At 38.5% G+C, this 20939-nt stretch overlaps 1 protein-coding gene across 1 annotated transcript in view; it reads right to left on the bottom strand.

The window, feature by feature from the left end:
- Positions 1-2559: 2559 nt before the first annotated feature.
- Positions 2560-20939, bottom strand: part of LOC131029752 (uncharacterized) — a 38751-nt gene continuing 20371 nt past the window's right edge. The window contains exons 2-5 of the mRNA XM_057960398.2: positions 4805-5166; positions 4372-4468; positions 3972-4259; positions 2560-3873 (exon numbers count right to left, since the gene is read on the bottom strand). Of these exons, the coding sequence (XP_057816381.1) occupies positions 2833-3873; positions 3972-4259; positions 4372-4468; positions 4805-5166 (1788 nt within the window). The 3' untranslated portion in view covers positions 2560-2832. The remainder of the gene's footprint in view (positions 3874-3971; positions 4260-4371; positions 4469-4804; positions 5167-20939) is intronic.

Below are 20939 nucleotides of genomic sequence, written 5' to 3'. Positions count from 1 at the left end.
AAATCATCGATACAGCCATTTCTCAAGGACAACAATCATGTCCCTCTGCTTGGTTAACATGGTCAATCTAAGTCTCAACATTATGGTTATAATTGATTCAACGACACAAATTGGTAAGCATTTTACTCAACCCCACATAAGTTCAGGCAACTGGAGATGCACACAAAAAATTAAGAGAGAAAGTGTGCAGAGACCTATTGTGCCACAAAAGATACAAACACATAGATATGTTGTGCCACAAACAATTAAAACTAGCATAGTTGGACACATGGATAGATTGTGCTAGAAAATATGGAAGGCCATGCACCAAACGTTGTGGTAGAAGCGTCAATATGTTGGACACGAGAGCAAACTAATACTCTTAATCAACCCCTCAACATTCTCTAGCCATATATAGTACCCTGGCCTTATTTTGTACATTATAATGTAACACAAATAATACATGATAGGGATAGCACAAAGCTTTTGAGACCCAGAATTGTAAATGGACGTGAGAGTGTGTAAGCTTCTATGAATATAATTCCTATTAAGTTTACTACTTTGAGCAAGCATGTGAATGCATGATCATATTACTTTCTTTATGTTAATTTCTTTGTGCATGTAAACACATATTGACAACATTGCTCGCTTTGTACCTAACAAATCTTGACAAACTCTCTACACCTCTAATGACTGCTTTGCCTCGTGGTTGAGTAATATGCAAGCAATAGTTGCTTCATGTAAGCCTTTGTAGTGTGCAAGTTTGCACAAGGGCCTTTATGTTGTGAAACAACATAGAGAAACTAAAGCCAACAAGCATCCTCCAATTACACATTAAATGGGGATGAGATTCGATGTAACCTTGTTGTAACAGTCTCCAAGGCACACTAATCTACAAAAACAAAGTGCACAAACAACAAAGAAGTTTGGGGTCATTGGCAACGACTATTGCAACAGGATACCAACAAATATACGTGTGCCAAAATACAGAAAGACAAATACCAAAGGCCGCAAGGTAAAGCAAGTCAGACACATAGATATGCCATGCCAGAAAACACAAAAAGCCAGACAAAAAGACTGCGATGTACAAGCATTGATATGCTGGACACACATGGTGTACACAGATGAATACACCTGGTTGGCCTCCAATCAGATTCCCTAGCTATAAATAGCAGTACCCTGACCTTATCTGTACCCAACAGAGGTAAATGTAAACAATACATGATTGTGATAGCACAGAGCTTTTGACACCTAGGATGTACCTGTGAACAAGTGTGTAAACTTTTATGAATAAAATTCCTTTTCAAGCATAACCGATTTGAGAAACGAAGTAGAAGAATGTTCCTACAACTTTCCTTATGTTAATTTCTTTGTGCATGAAAACATGGTAGATATAGACAACATTCTTTACTCCATCTTCCACCTAACCCGTCTTGATAATCTCTATGCCTTCAATGATTGCTCAAGCCTCACAGTTAAGTAATATGCCAGCATCAAGCAGAAGTCTTTTTAATGTGCAGGTTTGTGCAAGGCCCTTATGTTGCATTGATACATCGGAAAACTAAAGCCAACAAACATCCTCCAGTTAAGCATTAAATTAAATGATGATGAGATTTCAAGTAACCTTGTTGTAACAGACTTAAGGCACTAGAGTTAGTCGTCATGTGTCTAATTTTTTGACAGGTGGTGGAGTGACCTAGCAAGATATGCACTCATGCAAGAATGCCATGCCAATCAAGTGAGTGTAAGAGAGATCTCTTATGGAAAGTTTGTGACAGTCATACAACCTTCCCTGAAGATGCAGAGAAGACCAGACACTGCGGAGTCGCGGATGACATACTCTTAAGTAGCTTGCCAACTTATTAATAAAAAGCACAACAATGGCACTCGAATTGAATTGGGTATGAGAAATCTATGATGGAAAAGGGCCTTTCCGCCAAGCATATATAGCTATATCAACGTTCCATAAGCAGCCTGTTGGAAACTTTTCTTCGCATCAATAAGATACAATCTATCTAAAACCTATCAAATAATTATGACATGAAGCACAAAGCCAAGGTGATGGCTAACTAGAGTTAAGGATACCTTGTTTGCATGATACAACCTTAGGGTTTTCTATATCACAAATTAGAATCCAGCTAAAATAAAGGTGTAAGATTTTGCTTTACATGTTCTCCATCTTGATTGCAAAATGCCAGTTATTTGTCAATTGCACTCAAGGAGTCAGATAATACTCACTGCATGCATCTACCTATTCCTCATACCTGGACTGTGATTATCTAATTGCTTTCATAGGGCACTGAAATGTCATAGCATCATGAAAAATTTTATAGGGAAAAAAAATATATTAATATCAATCATCATTGCAAATAATTGAACATATAATCATTAAATCCATGCAACCTTCAAATAAAACGTCAATTACAATGCTAAGTATATGCCATATGTGAACAGGAAAAGAAATAAATCTCTCACTATGCTGAAAAGTAAGTTATTACAACCAATCTTCTTACATGAGAAAACTTCCTAGGATACAAACAAATCCCTCCAAATAAGGTATAGAAAATGAGGGGCAACCAGTAAAAGAAAAATAAAAAGTGATGCTTTAACTCCGAGAATTTCAAATAGTTTAAACACATAAATCAACACATTGCAAAAAACTAAAACCCTTTCGAATTCAAGTGGGCCAAAATTGGACTATGAGTGAACTCCCTTAAGTTCATTCCTCTCACTAAAGGCAAGTCAAAAACGCTTAAAGATGGAGATAAAGGAATCACTAAAGATATTATCTAATGCACAATAAAATATAAAAAATGCAATGTAAGTTAAAAGGTTCCATTGTTTCCTTCTCAATCACCTACGTGATTTCTTTTTGGATTTTTGGGAACTGCTAGTGGAGGGCTTCGCAGGTTCTGAGCTAGCCTTTGTGTTTGTCATCTTTCCAGCATTTCCCAATGCTTGACCAGATTTGGAGCTGCTAGGACCATTTGCTGAAGAATCAACAGGTTTATCCCTCACAACAGCCCCCTGTGAACCTCTTACTTGTGCAGCTCTTCTATCTTTTCTCTTTGGCCTGTAGGAAGACCTCTCCCTCTTTGGTAGCCATCTTTCTGGATCAGGTGGTGGGCCTGGATTGGTTGGATCAAAACCTTTAGGATATCGAGGTTTTCTCTTGCGTTTTCTTCTTAATTTGGCTTTATTTTTATCTTCTCCTAGTTCAGACATTTTAGCAGCATCTTCAGCCCGAAGGTGTTTTCCTGTCAAAGTGGGATTCGCACCAGGTGTTTTTTCTAATGCTATTACATCAACACTTGATAGACCTGGCAGGGGTGGGAGTTGCTTTTCATAAACCTCTGCTTTAACAGGATCTGTATGAGCTGTAGCAGATACAAGCCCAGTCAAAGCTTCTGCACGAACAACAAGTGAAGAGCTTCTGACAAGCTGTTCAAACAAATCACCTGCTGCTTTCACCTTCTTCTGTTTGAATTTGAAGGAAGCTGCTTCATGCATTATCAAATCCAAAGTTTGTTTATCCTCTCCCATGTTGTTGTTCCACCAGTCTATAGCACTGTCAAGTATAGCTTCTGCCCCATCAACATCACCTGCCTTCTCTTTCAAAGATACCATGGTAGCAACAGTACCAGGTTGGTTTTGTATTTCATGGATCCGTCTCAAAGACTCAACAGCCACCAGATAATGGCCAGCAGCTGTAGCAACTTGTGCCTGCGTAAGAAGTGCCAATGTAGTATAATTTGGGTGCTTTTCAGCAAACTGTCCTAAAATTTCTTCTGCTCGATTAGGTTTATTTTCTCTAACCAATAAGGATGCCTGAAGCAAAATTGGCATCAAACTATCTGGGAACATGCTGAGCAGGGCAGATACTAGTTCTCGCGCCTAAACAAACAAAAGCTACTTCTAGATTAGAATTCCAAACTTCAGTATCATATGAACTCAATACACAAATGCATAAGTAGCTAAAAATATCAAAATACCTGGTCTAACTTGTTTGCATGAAGCAACAAAAGCAAGCGATTGCAATAGATTGCTTCCTTCTGCCTAGATGAGAGCTTATACTCAAGGCCATCAACCAGCTGCAATCCTTGTCCTCCATCACTTTTTTCAATTAATTTGTCTAATTTCTTCAAACCATCAGAAACATCCTTTGTACCCTTGAGTGCAATGAGATTAGTTGTCGCCACTACAATTGATGAAGAATCAGCCAGCTTTTGTTTTAGGATATTGTTATAGGTTGTTATTGCATCCCCAGATGTCCCTAAAACCTGTCAGAGTTAACTTATTTAGAATGAGTTTCCGTGAAAAAAAAATTTGAAAAAAAACGTAATGGAGCAACTATTCAAAATTGGATTTTGTTCACTGAAAGCTCAAAAAAACCTGTTTCACATATGCAAGCTGAACAGATATGGGTGCTAATTCGTTTTCTATTTCTTCATCAGTATATTCTTCTTCTATCAACATCTCTTGGCCAATCCTGAAATAGTCAGCAAAATGAAATGAAATATTCATTACACTATGTTGATGATGTAACTAAGCCAGTCCTTTTGCTATAATCCAAATTAGTGGCATTCTAAATCCCAATAATAATAACACTCCCACTAGCACAGAATTTTTGATAAACATCAAGGCATTAGTAAGATTTACATCTGTACTTAATACAAACACAGTACATTGCAGGTACCTCAAATTAACATGTGTAGAAAAATCTCATAAATTAAAACTAATCTTGGTTTTACACACTCCCATTTTATTCTTATTCAAATCAAATCAAATCACTACCATAAAAAGCCAGTGAAACAAAATATATTACCTGCGTGCAAGAAGCAAAAGCTCTTCAGCTTCTGCAAAGCTACTTTTCTCAATAAGAGCACAAGCTGCATTATATGCCAGCTCAAAGCTGCTATTAGGGTTTACTTTCATTGTCCCCATTAGGGAAGAGACTTCTGGAGACCTTCCACCAGAAATGAATGCAGCAATAATATTTGTCTTTAGCTCAATGGAATCAATCTTGAACTTCTGGATAAGCTTCTCATGCTTACTTATGCATAAATCCATTGCGCCTTGACGATAAAGTATTTGTGCCTCTAACTGCAAAACATTGGAGTCTGATTCAAGACTTTTTAAGGCTGCTAATGCTTCATCCAATCGATTCAGCCGATACAAGCAATACGCCTGACAGTGCACAAAACTTGTGTAAGATCATCACACTGTTATAATACAATAGCAGAATATTGATATAGTGACAATAGCCAATACAATGCATCTCTATTAAATTTGCATACCATTGGGCCTCAAACAATTTTATAAATACATCTTTCTAAGTCTGACTTATCAAAACTATGCTGATATTTTTTGCAATAACGGGCTTTTATATTTTTCAGTGTCCTGTCAAAATGCCTATTGAAAAAGTGGCCTTGAGATTATAAGAAATACAGATCCTTCTAGAAGCATTTAATTGAGGAACCCTCTAGTCCAGATGCAACTACGTCAGCTAAAAGAAACTGATGATTATCAATACAATTTCCTGGATACAGTGACCCCTTCCTCAGAACCATTAGGATAAAGACTATTCCAAGATGCATCCTACCAGCTTTATGCCAACATTTTTGTTATTTTGCACTCCAGAATTATGAGATATTTTTATCTTACAGAATTATTCTTAACGACAAATGCTTCATATTTTAGGATAATTTTTTTCATAGATGTGCTAATAGTAACCTATTTATGTTCTTCATGTGCAAAAGCAACATAAACAGTGTTTGAACATAAGAGAACACAAAAGATGACTTAGCTTGCTGAGCTCATTTGAGCCTTTCAGTCACTAAAAGAAGTTTCTAGTAGGTAGTGTATAAAGTTCAATTATAAAGCATGTCCTATTACTTGAACTCTCAAACTAATGCATCCTAGAAGCCTTTAAAAGAGCATGTTTCAGAATATATACAAAGTTATCTTTTATAAAAACTTATCTGAATTAATGCGAGTGCGTTTTGGAATCCTTTACCAAATGCTTTGATAGCCAATGTCAAATCCCATATCAAACATTATTTGAAAAACTATTTCTGAAATAAGAAAAAATAAATGTTAACAATTATTGAAAAAATCTGTGTTGGATATTTTCTGTGCATCGTCTTTTTTTCATGCAGACCAAATCTGACATATAAAAGCATCTTCTGCATATCACTAAAAATAATTTTAGCGACGGCATTCAGGCAGACCCTATTGGTGGACAGCCTTATTTGAAAATAAGTAATAACTTAATAAAAGCCATCTTGGAGGTGGTAAGTTTTGTTCATGTCTTATTAAGCTTACAAAAGGTAAAACTGCAGTTGCCCACACATCACAAGAAGTTCCACCTATATGCTGGAGGAATTCACCTTGTAATAACTCATATTCACATTATTTTTTAATTACTTCGGGTTCATCCCATGATTAATTGTTGCATGCTCATCAAATGCTTTATTTTCCTTATTTGTTCTATACTTTTGAATGCTTATTGGTTCATTGGTTCATCTATCAACCACTTCAACAAATTTATCGACTGGAATTGAAATGTATGTGACTAATTTTTTGTTTTTTCAACCTTGGCTTTTGCCAGTTTTTCTCTCTTTTTTATTGTGCTCTAGTACTTCGAGGGTTTCAGCTTTTTATCTTTTTTTTCAAAGCTACGGTTTAAAATTATTGTTGATTGTTTTTTTGGGTATGTGACTAATTTTTATTGTGCTCTAGCACTTCTAGGGATTCAATCTTTATCTTTTTTTCTATTTTCTTTCTTTCAAAGCTAGGGTTTAAAATTTTTGTTGATTGTTTTTTGAGTATTTGCCAGAGTTCCCAACTTTGCAAGTAGAGATGCATCCTGAGGTAGCTGCAGTGGTAGCAACTCCAGGTACCCCACTTGGAAGTATGGCAATCTAGGTTCAAAGTCAGGAATGGTGTTATCTTTCTTTTCAAAGCTACGGTTTAAAATTATTGTTGATTGTTTTTTTGGGTATGTGAATAATTTTTATTGTGCTCTAGCACTTCTAGGGATTCAATCTCTATCTTTTTTTTCTATTTTCTTTCTTTCAAAGCTAGGGTTTAAAATTTTTGTTGATTGTTTTTTGAGTATTTGCCAGAGTTCCCAACTTTGCAATAAGAGATGCATCCTGAGGTAGCTGCAGTGGGTAGCAACTCCAGGTACCCCGCTTGGAAGTATGGCAATCTAGGTTCAAAGTCAGGAATGGTGGTAGCACTTCTAGGGATTCAATCTTTTATCTTTTTTTCTATTTTCTTTCTTTCAAAGCTAGGGTTTAAATTTTTTGTTGATTGTTTTTTGAGTATTTGCCAGAGTTCACAACTTTGCAAGTAGAGATGCATCCTGAGGTAGCTGCAGTGGTAGCAACTCCAGGTACCCCGCTTGGAAGTATGGCAATCTAGGTTCAAAGTCAGGAGGCAATCTAGGTTCAAAGTCAGGAATGGTGTTATGCCACTCTTTTCCTTCAACATTTGAATATGATCCTTGCCTAATAAAAGACCTCCTTCTGTTGTGTTCCCATCCAATAACAGATTGAACATTTAGTTTGTGGATTTACCTTGTAAACCTTGGCCTCCCATCTGTTGTGCTACCTCTTTGGCACCACCAATCCTGTGAGCAAGTACTCTCACATTGACATACTAACAAACATCTCATACCAAACCTACTAGTTACCACAAGCATCATTCTACACAAGAAACATCATATATTGTAGTGTCCCCAAATCGGGATTAATCGTGTTGTGGCCAAATTTGACAATTCCAACAATGAAATTTATTTTTGACAGTAACATACTAAAGTAAATTCATTTAATCATTAGTAAACTTAAGAAACAACAAACAAATACATGGATTAGTGAGCAAGTATATTATATGGAATTATAAACATTATTACTAGCTGACTAACCCATAACATATTATAGTCGGTTCGGTAGGAAAACTTGAAAGGGCACCAGTAAACTGCTCAGCCCAACTAAGCCCAAGAGCACGTAGCATCCAACTATGACAACTTGCCCCTCGGCCCACAAGCGGCAAGAACATCCCACTATGACAAGGTCCATCCCTTGGGGTGGTCTACTTAGTTCTAGGGAACTGATAAATTTCATCTCCCTAGCTTATCTCCTCCAACTTTGAATCTGATTGATTATGGGATAAATAAATACTCGATTTATACATTTAAAGGAATAGAATGCCATATTAATCTTATTAGGATCCATGTCAACAAGATATTCATATAATAATTAATGCACAATATACTATATCTCATACCAAATTACTAGTAGATTGCTTAATCTGCTGTATTGAATAACTCTTACTCACATCAGATATCCTTCCTCCATTCCATGTCCCTTTTGCTAGCACCAATCTGCCTTATATATCCCTCCAATGGTAATGAAGGGTTATGTTCTTCTCCCCGATCATTACCCTCCCCAAGGTTGCATCTCTTCATGACTATCTGTTAGTTAGAATAATATTTTGTTACTGTTAATGGTCAATAATGTAATTAGTTAGTTGGCATATTAGATGTCTACAGTAGCAGGTAGTTAGAAGTAGTTGGTTTCATTAATACCGACAGTGCTTTGTAATTTCTATAAATGTAATATTTTCTTATTTAATACTTAAGTATTTTACCAGTGAAGCCGTTGAATTTATGGCTACTTTCGAGCATAATGTTTGCCATAGATGCCATCACATACCCTGAGGTAGAACTGGTTAAGGCACAAATTCCAATGCATGAAAACCAACAAATGAAAACAGAGGGTTTTTTAAAGAAATCTGCAAGTCAGATTCTAAGGCAGAAACTGAAACCCTAGCATGGTTTTTGAGGCAGAAATTTTTCGGAATACCCAAAAAATTCTGGCAGCGACCTAGTTGAGGTTTTCAAAAACCCACCAAGAATCTGCAATCGGAAAAAAAAATTGCCTTGAAACAAAGGGTCAAAACCCTAGGCGAAGTTGCAGAAACCCTAGGCGGCAAACACGAAATCTGCACATACCACACAGGCGCAAAAAATCGTGCAACAAATCTCTGCTGCCGAAAAACAAGAAGCTGCACAAAAAAAAGATGAAATCGTGGACAAAAAATACGGATGTCACGAATTAGCAGCCAGAACAGGTCGCGAAAATAATTTTCGAGATTTAGCAAATGTCGTGCGGGTAAACAGAGGGTTACAAAATTCCTTTACGTGTAAAAAAAGAGACTAAGGCTGCAAAATCACGTTCAAACCCTACACGTTGCAAGCACACAAAATCGGGCTATATAAGCCGAACAACGGGCACAAAAATGACTTCATGCGTTAAAGAAAGTTGCGTGAATAAACGCATTGCGGAAGAAACCGACGCAAAAAGAATCGCGTGATGATTTTTGGCAAAAAAAATCCCCGCTGAAAAACGAATCCACCATGGAAAAAACAGGCCGCAACTACAACACTTGGAAGCAACGCATGTTGACAATTTTGAGTATCGATGTCTTCACGTCCAACTACTGCCGGAAAAGATCAAGACAAATGGGATGAGCACAACCGGGAAGCCGTCATACTCATCAAACTCTCTGTCACCGATGAGCAACTACCTCAGGTATCGTCCGGAAAAACTGCAAAGGAGATATGGGATCAATTGAAGAGTCTCCATGAAACCTCTGACAAGAGTAGAACATTCTTTCTGAAGAACATGCTCTTTTTTATTATGATGGATGAGAGGACACCTCTACAGGATAACTTGACAAAGATCAAGGACATTCGTGATCAACTTGAGGCAATTGGTCGGACAATGGAGGAAGAGGACATGGTCGTCATCACTCTGAAGACTTTGCCCAAAGCTTATGAGCATTTCATCGAAACGCTCAATATCACTTCCATTGACGTCGATTTGAAGTTTCCCGATCTTTGTAACAAGCTTTTACAGCAAGATCGATAATGACAACAATTTGGAAGTAGTACCAATTCCACCTCCATCGAGCAAGCGTTCTCTGCCAAATCTTCTACTAAGAACAAAGGGAAGGCTCCCTCTTCTTAGCCGAAAGGCTCTGGTTCTTCTCAGAACAACAACAACAAGAATGTTCAGTGCAATTATTGTCATAAGTTTGGTCACGTGAAGGCCAAGTGTTGAATTCGATTGGCTTCTGAACAAAAGAAGCAGGGAGGATCTCAACAAAAGGCCAATGTCGCCGAGCACTCTAAGCAAAAAGAATCTGCATTCTATGCTTTTATGGTCAAGAGAACAGCAGATCCAGTACACTCTTCTGCTTGGTATATCAATTTAGGGGCTTCGCGGCATTTTACTCATCGTTGGGATTGGTTCACAAAATTTGAACCATTCTCAGATTCAGTAATCTTTGGAGGAGAAGAGTACACAGTTGCTAGTAAGGGCACCGTCCAGATTCACTTAGGCAGTAGAAATTTTTTTTTTCTTGATGTCTACTATGTTCCAAGCATGGAACATAATCTCCTCTCCCTCAATCAGATCATGAGACATTCTCCTCAATTAGATGTTGTCTTCAGTTCATCCATCTGCAGCATTGTTGATAGGGAGACTCGTACTACAATCGCTATGGGACTTGAGGATCATGGTTTGTATAGACTTGTTGATTCTGGCGATACTCAGGAGCACGCTCTGGTTGCTAGGAGTACATCCATCAGAACACTTAGGCGTCAGCATTATGGGCACTTAAATGTGCACTATCTCTCTCAATTATCTCGAGAGGGTTTGGCTGCTGGTCTACCTGGGATCCAACCTCAAAATCATGGAGTATGTGGAGCTTGTCAAGCTGGGAAGCAAAATTGGACACCATTTTCGGATGTTGATTCTTGGTGAGCCTCCAAGATCCTTCAATTGGTTCACGATGATGTATGTGGGCCAATGAATACACCTTTTGTTACTAGTTGCAAGAACTTCTTGTTATTTGTTGACGATTTCAATCGAAAAATGTGGGTGTATTTTCTAAAAAATAAATCACGTGTTCAATACATTTCAGTAGTTTAAGGCCTTAGTTGAGAAAGAATTATGTTCTCAAATTGTCACTCTAAGGTCAGATAACGGGGGGCAGTTTTGTTCCAATGACTTCTCTACATTTTGTGCTACACATGGCATTAAGCGCCAACTCACCGCACCATACACCCCTCAATAGAATGGTGTCGTTGAACGTAGGAATCGCACCATTATTGAAATGGCTCGTTCTATGATAGAGCATAGAAATGTTCCTAAGAAATACTAGGCTAAAGCAGTTTACACTGTAGCCTACCTCCTGAATCTGTCACCTACACATGTCGTTAAGAAGATGACTCTTGAAGAAGCCTAATCAGGATGCAAGCCTAAAGTGGGCCATTTGAAAGTCTTCGGTTCTACTGCTCATGCATGGATTCCACATGCCAAGCATGGTAAACTGGATTCAAAGAACCAAACACTTATGTTTACTGGTTATAGCGACAACCCCAAGGCCTACAGGTTGATTGATGTAGAGACAAATCGTCTCATTTTCAATCGTGATGTTGTGGTTGATGAGACTACTGGTCCATTTATGCCTTCTACTACTCCTAGTCCTACGACTCAGTCTGTGAAGACTTCTAATGTTGGTGTTCATCTTCCTCTTAGTTCCCATGATGGGAAGGCTTCAGAGCATTCTGACTCTGAAGATGAGGAGTCTACCGGTCATGATATAGCACTACCTGATTTTCCTCAGGACTCACATCCAGATGACTTTGTTCCGGAAACTCCAGGGGATGTTGTTCCTCCAATGCCAGATGTTGGTACTTCTACCCTCCGGCCTAAATGGTGGGCCAAGACAATAGGAGATTTTTGTGATGATGAGCTTCTTGAGGATAGATCAGTCTGCCACAAGAAAGCAGCAGAATACAATCAACTTTGCACTTATGGCCAACATCCACAGCATCCATGAGCCCCAAACATATTCCGAGGCTAAAGGCATTCCTGAGTGGGAAAAGGCTATGGAGACAGAATACCATAGTCTTCTGAAGTATAACACTTGGGTTCTTTCTGATCTGCCTCCTGGGAAGAAACCTAACAACTGTAAATGGGTTTATAAAGTCAAGTATCATGCAGATGGTACTTTGGATAAGTACAAGGCCAGATTGGTTGCTCGGGGATTTACACAGCGGGAGGGCATTGACTATGAGGAGACTTTTGCTCCTACTGCCAAGATGAGCACAATTCGTCTTCTTCTCGCCATTGCAGCTCAGTTTGGATGGAAACTTCACCAGATGGATGTTAAGAGTGCATTCCTCAACGGTGAGTTGCAAGAAGAAGTTTATATGATTCAACCTCCTGGCTTCAAGGTTCTTGGTAAGGAACATCAGGATTGCAGATTGGTAAAAGCCCTATATGGCCTGAAGCAAGCCTCTCGAGCTTGGTACTTCAAGATTGATCAGTACTTGGTTGAACATGGTTTTTAGCGCAATCCCTCTAACACTAATTTGCATGTCAAACTCTTCAATGATGATATCCTTTTTCTTGTTGTCTACGTGGATGACTTGATCAATACTGGTAATTCAGCACATACAATATCTTTATTTCACAGTCCAAGTATGCATGCAATTTGCTTGACAAGTTTCAAATGAAGGATTGTAAACCTGCTTCCACACCTATAGAGAAAGGGCTGAAGTTATCAGCCAAGTCTGATTCACCTGCAATAGATGAAACCGAATTCAGGCAACTAGTAGGCAGCCTCATCTACATCATTGCCACTAGACCTGACATCTGTTTTGCTGTCAACTACATCTCTCGCTTCATGATTGCCCCAAAAGCTGATCATTGGATTCCAGCGAAGCAAGTGCTGCGCCTAGTGAAAGGCACTTCAGACTATGGCATTCTGTATAGCAGGTGCAACAATCCAAAGCTGATTGGTTATACTGACTCGGATTGGGCAGGATCAATGGATGACAAAATATCCACTTCTGGGTATGTATTCAATTTGGGTACTGGTGCCGTCACTTGGAGCAGCCAGAAGCAACAGGTCATGGCTCTTTCCTCGACCGAAGCCGAATATCGAGGAACAGTCAAGGCCGCATGTGAGGTAGTTTGGCTACGGAGGATGCTGTGTAACATGCAGATGCCGCAAACAAGTCCTTCTCCCTTGTATACTGATAATCAAGGGGTGCTCGAACTAGCAAAAAATCCAATCTTCCATGAACGTACCAAGCATGTCAAGCTTCATTGTCACTACATCCGAAACTGGTAGAAGATGGATCAGTTCAGTTGCAGTATGTTCCGACAGCGGATCTAACTGCGGATATTCTCACCAAGTCTCTGAGCCCGGATAAATTTGTAAAATTCAGGGGGCAACTTGGTGTTTTTGATAGATTGACCATTAAGGGAGAGTGTTAGAATAATATTTCTTTACTACTAATGGTCAATAATATAATTAGTTAGTTGGCATATTAGATGTCTATAGTAGCAGGTAGTTAGAAGTAGTTGGTTTCATTATTAGCTACAATGCTTTGTAATTTCTATAAATGTAATCTTTTCTCAGTTAATACTTAAGTATTTTACCAGTGAATCTCTGTTCACACTGTTGCCTTTTAACCAAGGAAACACTGTTAGAGGCAACCCTTCGTTGACTTGTTTGAGTCATCCTTTTTTAACAAAACATAGGTTAAGTGAAGAAGCATTTGGTCGATCAATGAAGAAGTATCAAACTGAATGTGTCTTAAGTTTATTCCTTTCTGTTCTTTACTACTCCTATCAGATCTGAACCCTTATTCTTGTCCTCCCCTCATTTCTCAATGGGGAGATTCTCCTTATATAGCCTTTGAGAGGGGCATAGGGACACAACCCTTACCAAGAGGCATCCTTTCATAATTAACGGTTGTTTCATCTCTAAATCGCAGTTGTTTGAAAATGGTTTGCTTCAGATATTATTCCTTATGCCACATGGATCGCCATTTCAACAAGGCTGATTCTTGTAATATCCAGATCAGGGGTGTAGTATTTTATTTTATATGTTGTCTTTTCCTCCTTAGGGTTGGGGCATGACATATATGAGAACACAAGATCGCAAGCTTAAGTGATATCACCAAATATCTCCTCATGCATTACTGCCAGTCGCTCCAACCAGCCAAACAAAGTGTGCAGATCTAATGTTCCACCTGGCCACCCTCACAATGGGTATCATGTTCCATACAGCGTAATGAGAGCAGCATATGAGTAGCTTCTGATGATTGCTGCAGACTAGCAACCATCCTGACACACTGAGATGAGTAACATGCCTACAAACTTCCTCTGTCATGCTTCACATTCTTTTTGTTCCTCAATACCAATGGGCTACAGCCAAACTCAGGAATAGATGAGACGCATCCAGGACTACAAAACCACACAAATACAATTTCCTATCTAGACACAAATTCAGAAAAAACATAAAAGAAGATTGAAACTCACTTCATAATACAGGGGGCCCAAGCTTGGATAAATCAGAAAAAATGAATTCTAAACCCTCCACCAAGCACCAACTCAGATGGCTGCCAACCACCTACCATGCACTGGAGCTCCAATCTCCAGAATGCTAGTGCCTCCTATCTTTTCCAACTGAGCACAGATAGATGTACAATATTTTTCACAACTTCCTGTGTCACATAGGACCTCATGGTACTTAATTTGGAGTCCTTGCTTCCAGGTTACATACATATACACATTTTCTTAATCCTAAAATCATATGGATAATTCAATTGTTACTCTTGTACCACAGAGTGCCTTAGAGTACTATTAGGATTACAAAAGCAATATTATAGGTTTACCAAGAATATCAAAGTAAACCCAAACATTCACAATAAAGGTTGGTGGCTCCAAATGACAAGGATAACAAGACAATACTAGTCAAACAATGTCACAAATTCAAACAAAGATAGACACATCAGCAACCACAAGAAAAACTGCCTTCTTCAATTTCATCTTTTGTCTTTTTTTGCAGCCTTACTCTAATTCAATCTCTTCCTTCTCCCTGTCCCATGGTATTGCCCCTTTAGTTACTCTCCACACGAAACTTGTTCTGACTAATCTCAACTTACTCCTCAACACTCCTCTCCTTGAGGATTTCTGTCTTTCAGTAAACTAGACTTGGCTTTGAATGCTCATAGGAATACTTTGGAAATCACACTCCGGGAATGAATCAAGGATTTTGCTAAACTCAGCGTGTAACCTTCATCCCCTATTTATCATGTTTCCTTTTGTTTTGCCTTGGACAAATATCTTTTGAATGTAATGTCCCTTTCTAGAACATTTCTTATGCTATGTATCTTCTTCCAATTTAAAGCTATTTCCCTAAATGTTTATCCTTGATAACTAGACAAGTTATGAGTTTTTGTCCAATAACTTGATAGGAGAAATTAAGGGTTTTCATCCTTAAATCTCTTTATTTTCTCTTGGAGGATTTGTGTCCTCTTTGGCTGTAATTATTTAATTGCAAAGTCACTTGATATTTTCTTCCAATAATTCCTGAATCATGTCTTCTTCTCATGGAATGATCTCCCATATATATCTTATTTATCCAAGAGTCGCCACTCTTTGAATGTCTCTTGATATTTATTAAAATTAAACTTTAAATATAATTTTACTTTACTATTTCATAACCCTCCCTTTAGGAATCACACCATGTCGGCCCATTTGTGGAATTTTAGAAATTGCTGCCCCTTCTATGTAATGTCCCCTACTAGGAGGCAGCCAATTTCCCAATAATTAACATACATCATTAAACATTATTCTGTCTTAAATTAGGTTATTGGGGTTAGAAATATATATAATGCAATGAATAGCTAATTAAATTTAGGGTTTGCCCTCACTTCTCTAACCCTAATGGAAGATGGTGGAATTACTGTGCTAGGGTGCTTGAAACAGTCTACAAGTGGGCTCCCTCAAGGTTTCTTAGGGACATGTGTATCCATACCCCATCTTGGGAACTTCCCCTAAAGGTTTCAGGAATACATGACCGTACCCAGCTTGGGATCTACCCATATTGTGACCGAATTACTCCACCTTTTCCTACACAAACCAACCTATCCTCACGAAGGCATTAGCAGAAGATCAAGGACTAGACCGTTTAATATATTGGTTTTTCAAGTATTACGAAGGTATAAGAAATTAAGTAGGACTGTCATACATATTGTAGTCTATTAATACATCCCCATACCACCAAGAACAAGGATGTTACTGCTTGTAACTCAATAACAGTTCCAATCTGATCTGATCGATCGCGATATCCCTGGAGGCTTTCGATTCCTTTCCTTTATATCTCTCAATGTGAGGGAGAGGTCACACCTCTTTATCATTTACGCCCTTTGGCAAGAGACACACCCTTTCACCATTAGCACCCTTTGAAAGAGTGCAACTCTTCATTATTCTGCGCTTTGAAAGGGACACAACCTTTCGCAATCAGATCTGCACTTGTGATTTCCCATTATCCCTCCTCAAATGAGGTTCTCTTCTCCCTTTTATATCTCATGTTTGAGGGAGCCACAGCTTTTCATTTCACGTCTTTTGACCATTCATTAACTTAATTAAATTTTAATTATATTTAATTATATTCTTTATATTTTAATTTAATTTTTTTTTTTTTTTTTTTTTTGTATTTTAAATTTTTTATTATTTTTTATTAAATTTTATTTCAAAGTGGGGACATTACATTCTATTATGTTTACTTAGGACTGAAGACACTTGTTGCTGGCTGAACATTGATAAATTCCACTATAAGTGCCCCGCAAATAAGGACGATTTCTTGGTTTTATTTTTATTAGCAACATGTCCACCCTTGATGACTTTGTTTACTGTCATTTCTAGGTGGGAGCATTACATTGAACCATTGGTGGAATTGGACTACCCATTCATTTATGAGTCATCCTTTTTTTATCTCCTTTTAGCATTGTAATTGGTTGCATTCCCCAGGCCCAACTGTTCTAAGGCTGTGAGATGTTGACCACCTTCCTTTGCCTACTTTTCCTGTTAATTTCCTTCTTTTCATCCACTGCTAACTTCTTTGCTCAGTTTGTTCCCACTTAGGATTCTACTTTTTTCTGCCAATTCTCCCATTTATCCAGTTATTTCTTGTCACCTTGGGTTTCTTTAGGGTCTTGTCTTTCACTGCCTCACTACTTTTTGGGCAGAATTTCTCTAGCCAGGTTTTCTTTGTGTGTTTATTATGTCTCAGTTTTGGCACTTTTGTTCACCTACAATATAATGTGTCATCCACTTTTATTGTTTCTCCCAGTTGTTAGTGTCATTGCATCACCTCAAAGCCACCTCAATCACCAATCATATACCCCATGGAACACAATACCCTCCTACTTTGTCTAGTGCTCCACCTCACCTATGACCTCCACACACTTCAAATCAAACATCACAACATCAAATGAGATAAAATAAACTGCAATCCTTATTCAAGAGTCTCAGCTTTCACTTCAAAAATCATTCTAAATCACACTTAAAATCTAATCAAGCATACACACCCTAAGATGGTTAATCATCATTCAGAATCCATACAAACTTGCTACATTTGCTTAAGCCTACTAAATCCAATCAATCAACAGTTGTAATGAGTTCTTATCCTAATTCAGATATTGAATTAATAGGCTCTTGTCTTGTCCCACAGATACAAGGCTCATCCAGTATAAAGAATTCTATCTGATTGCATTCTCAAGGCTTTTTTGCTCCTCATAATACTTGTGTGCAACCTTCACTAGAAAAAACTGTTTGGAACTAGGGAGTCGTGAAGCAAGAATAGCTACCACAAATTTTTGGTATTATAACAACAGACCGTTCCATGTTATGAGGAGACCATATTCTGAGTTGTTGGTCAATGCATTGAATCTTGTTGAAAAAGAATTCTAGGCACCTAGAACACATGATTTGAATGAGCCCTTATTGAAGAAAATTGAGAAAAATACTGAGGAGATAGTGAAAGTCAGAAAATAAATTGGTGCAAAAAGAGCTCCAATATCTTGTCTTATGAGTAGACAGGAGGTAGGAACTGCATGTTTATCAACTTCCTTGTGAGCTTGAAGTGGTTAGCTGGTGTTCTTTAAGTCAACTGATGCCTTTCAATAAGTGAAAAATACAAAGACTACATGTTACATTTTGGAGGAGGTGATCATGGAAATGAGTATTGGGAATGTTATACAAGTTGTACCCAACAGTCCAGCAACATATGTAGCACCTAGAAGACTTGCTGAGCAGCACCTTACCACATTTCAGAGCCCTTGAGTTGTGTCACCCCTTCCATTAATCTCCTATTTGAGGACATAGCCAAACTTGGATGGATGAAAACCATGATTGAAAAAATGAGAAACATCACCAAATAGATTTACAGCCACCTTTCATTGCTTAACTTGATGAGAGAACATACCATAGAAATGAAGCTTGTACAATCAAAAGTCACACAATTTGCCACTTCATCACATTGCAAAGCATTGCAACCTCACTAAAATCTCTTACACAAATATTTGCAAGCACTCAAGCACTAGGAGGTTGTAGTGTCCATGTTCAAAGAAATCCTTAGGATAAAGGGTTGTCAAGACTTTTTTATGATGTGTTTGCCAAGAGCTTGGATGAGATCCTCAATGTAAGTGTAACTTTAACTTTTAAAAATTATGAACTTGCAAAGTGTTGATGTGTTTTTTATGCACAAAACATTTCAGAATAAAATACCAAGGTAATTTACCCTCTCTTGAACAAAATCACCTCAGATGCTAAGAATGAGATCAACTAAAATGATTCCAAGGTTTCTACATGTCAGGTCTTGACGAGTGGGTAACTCAATGGTCGATGTGAATTGTTATGTTTCACTTGGGGGCTTACGCAAATTTTTGGATTATCATGAATGATGCGGAATAGGTGTGCTGACAACTCAAGATTTATCAATGTGGCTCTGGATTTACTTCTTACTAAAAAATGAGCAAAAGGAATAGGGTTCAGGAAATCTATTCTAAGCCTAGGAATGTAGGAAATGATGAAAGAATTTAGTGGAATCAAACTAGGCAAGGTCTCACAATCAAGTATTGACACAACCTTAGTGCAATCGTCTAAGGTATACTTAAAGATTTTCAGGCTATCACGATCAAACGTTGACACCATCCAAGTTGTGTAGCTCTCGCTACCTCACAATGTGAATGTATTCCATGGCCAACTGCAATAGGGGAAATAAGGGTGGGATTTTCACGCCTTGTCCCTGCAATATACTCTCTGAGTCTAATATTCTCTTCATTGTACCTTTCTTTCTCTGCAACCTCTCTATCTAACCTTGCATCAATTGCCTTGAGGTTTTCACCAACCTCGTGAAATTCCTGCTTTCTGGATGTACGACCAAGGGCAACTGAAGTGATCTGGAAATCCATAGGGGTAGCCATGTCTGTTGTCACGCCTGCAATAGGAACAGCAATCCGCGCAATCCACATTCCTGTCTCATCTCTAGCTATGTGCGACAAAATCTCCGCTCTCTTGGGCTCCTTCTCCTTAGCACTCCTAGCTAGGTAGTCATCAATGACGTCAATAGGCTATACCTCTATCATTTGTTTACTTTTCTCCATACTTCTCATCAACCATTCAGGAATAGCGGCCATCTACATACCATCATCGAGACATATTTCTCGATCAAGTCCTCTCAATGCCGAGATAACATCCTCATTATCATCAAGGTTGTTCTTGGTCCAATCATATACCTCATTTCCCAAACTAACTTCCAAAAGGACAGTAGGGGATTCCGGCTGATTATTATTATCATTCGGAGGTGCAGATGTCGCTATGGCATGAAATTCCTGAGTATTCCCTGGTAGTATCACTGTGTTGGAACACTGCTGAGTCTCCTTGTTCTGCTTTGTAACTTCAATCACTTTGATTGATGAGACACTGGGAGGGGGTGAAGGAATGATAAGTGGAGGAATGATAGTCTTTTGTTTCTTCTTCATCTCATCAATCTTCTTCCCTCTGGCCTTGACTTCTCCTGGCATGTTCTTCCTTCTCTTGGGAGCTTGACTCTCTTCGTCTGCATGAATCCTAACATCACTGACAGTCCTCTGATCATCCTCGGAAGTAGACTCTTCTGGCTTCATCCTTTCATAAGTGAAGGGAACACCCATGTCAACTAACTTATTCATCTGTATATCTACTCATGTGCGGGAGAAATTCAAGACCTCTCTCATCAATATATATTCAAGTCAATCTCTTCTGACTCTAACAATAGGATTGCCTTCATTTCACTCTCATACAGTGGATGTGTATGATCTCTATCATCTAATACCTGATCAGGAATGAGGAAAAGTCCACACTTCCTCATAAAATCCACTGACATTCTGGACCACATTCTTCTCTTTACTACTTGCTCGTCCATCAGGTTAGCCCAATAATCTTCTATGTCAATTTTGTGAGTGAACTTCTCTCCCCCAATCCTTCCGACCTTCTTGTCTGGATCAAATCTTTCTCTTTTCTTATATGTAGCAAATTGATAGAATGCAAGCTCCTCACTCGCAGTGCTAGTGGCTATGGCTGACTGGCAAACCTCTGACATCTTCCCAACTGAAATAGGGAATGTCATGCAGGTCATGTGCTTCTTTCTTTGAATAACATCGAACTCTAGAAGTTGTCTCACCACTTCCAACAAGATCATTTTGTCAGTTGGATACCTAGGAAGTCTGTAGGGTTCAGATTGAAACCCATGAATCCTGAGGTATGTGAAAGTGGGAAACTGTATATACCACGTTCCATACTTTTCTATTAACTCTGTTGCCTCCTTGGACAATCTTTTGTGGATTCCGCCTTGCAGCATCCGTGTGATGTACATAGTGAATGCATCATTCACTCTCTTATAGTCTTCAATTCTATACATGCTCAGCTGGGGGTAGCATTCATGACTCCGGAATTGTCCTTGCCCATTCCCAATTTCACCTTTGCATATTAATCCTTTGTATGAAACAAACCGTGCAAGCAGGTATACCAGGTAAGAAGTCA

Source organism: Cryptomeria japonica, chromosome 9 (assembly GCF_030272615.1).
Source record: "Cryptomeria japonica chromosome 9, Sugi_1.0, whole genome shotgun sequence".
NCBI lineage: Eukaryota > Viridiplantae > Streptophyta > Pinopsida > Cupressales > Cupressaceae > Cryptomeria > Cryptomeria japonica.
This window is presented reverse-complemented; position numbering and strand designations above follow the sequence as displayed.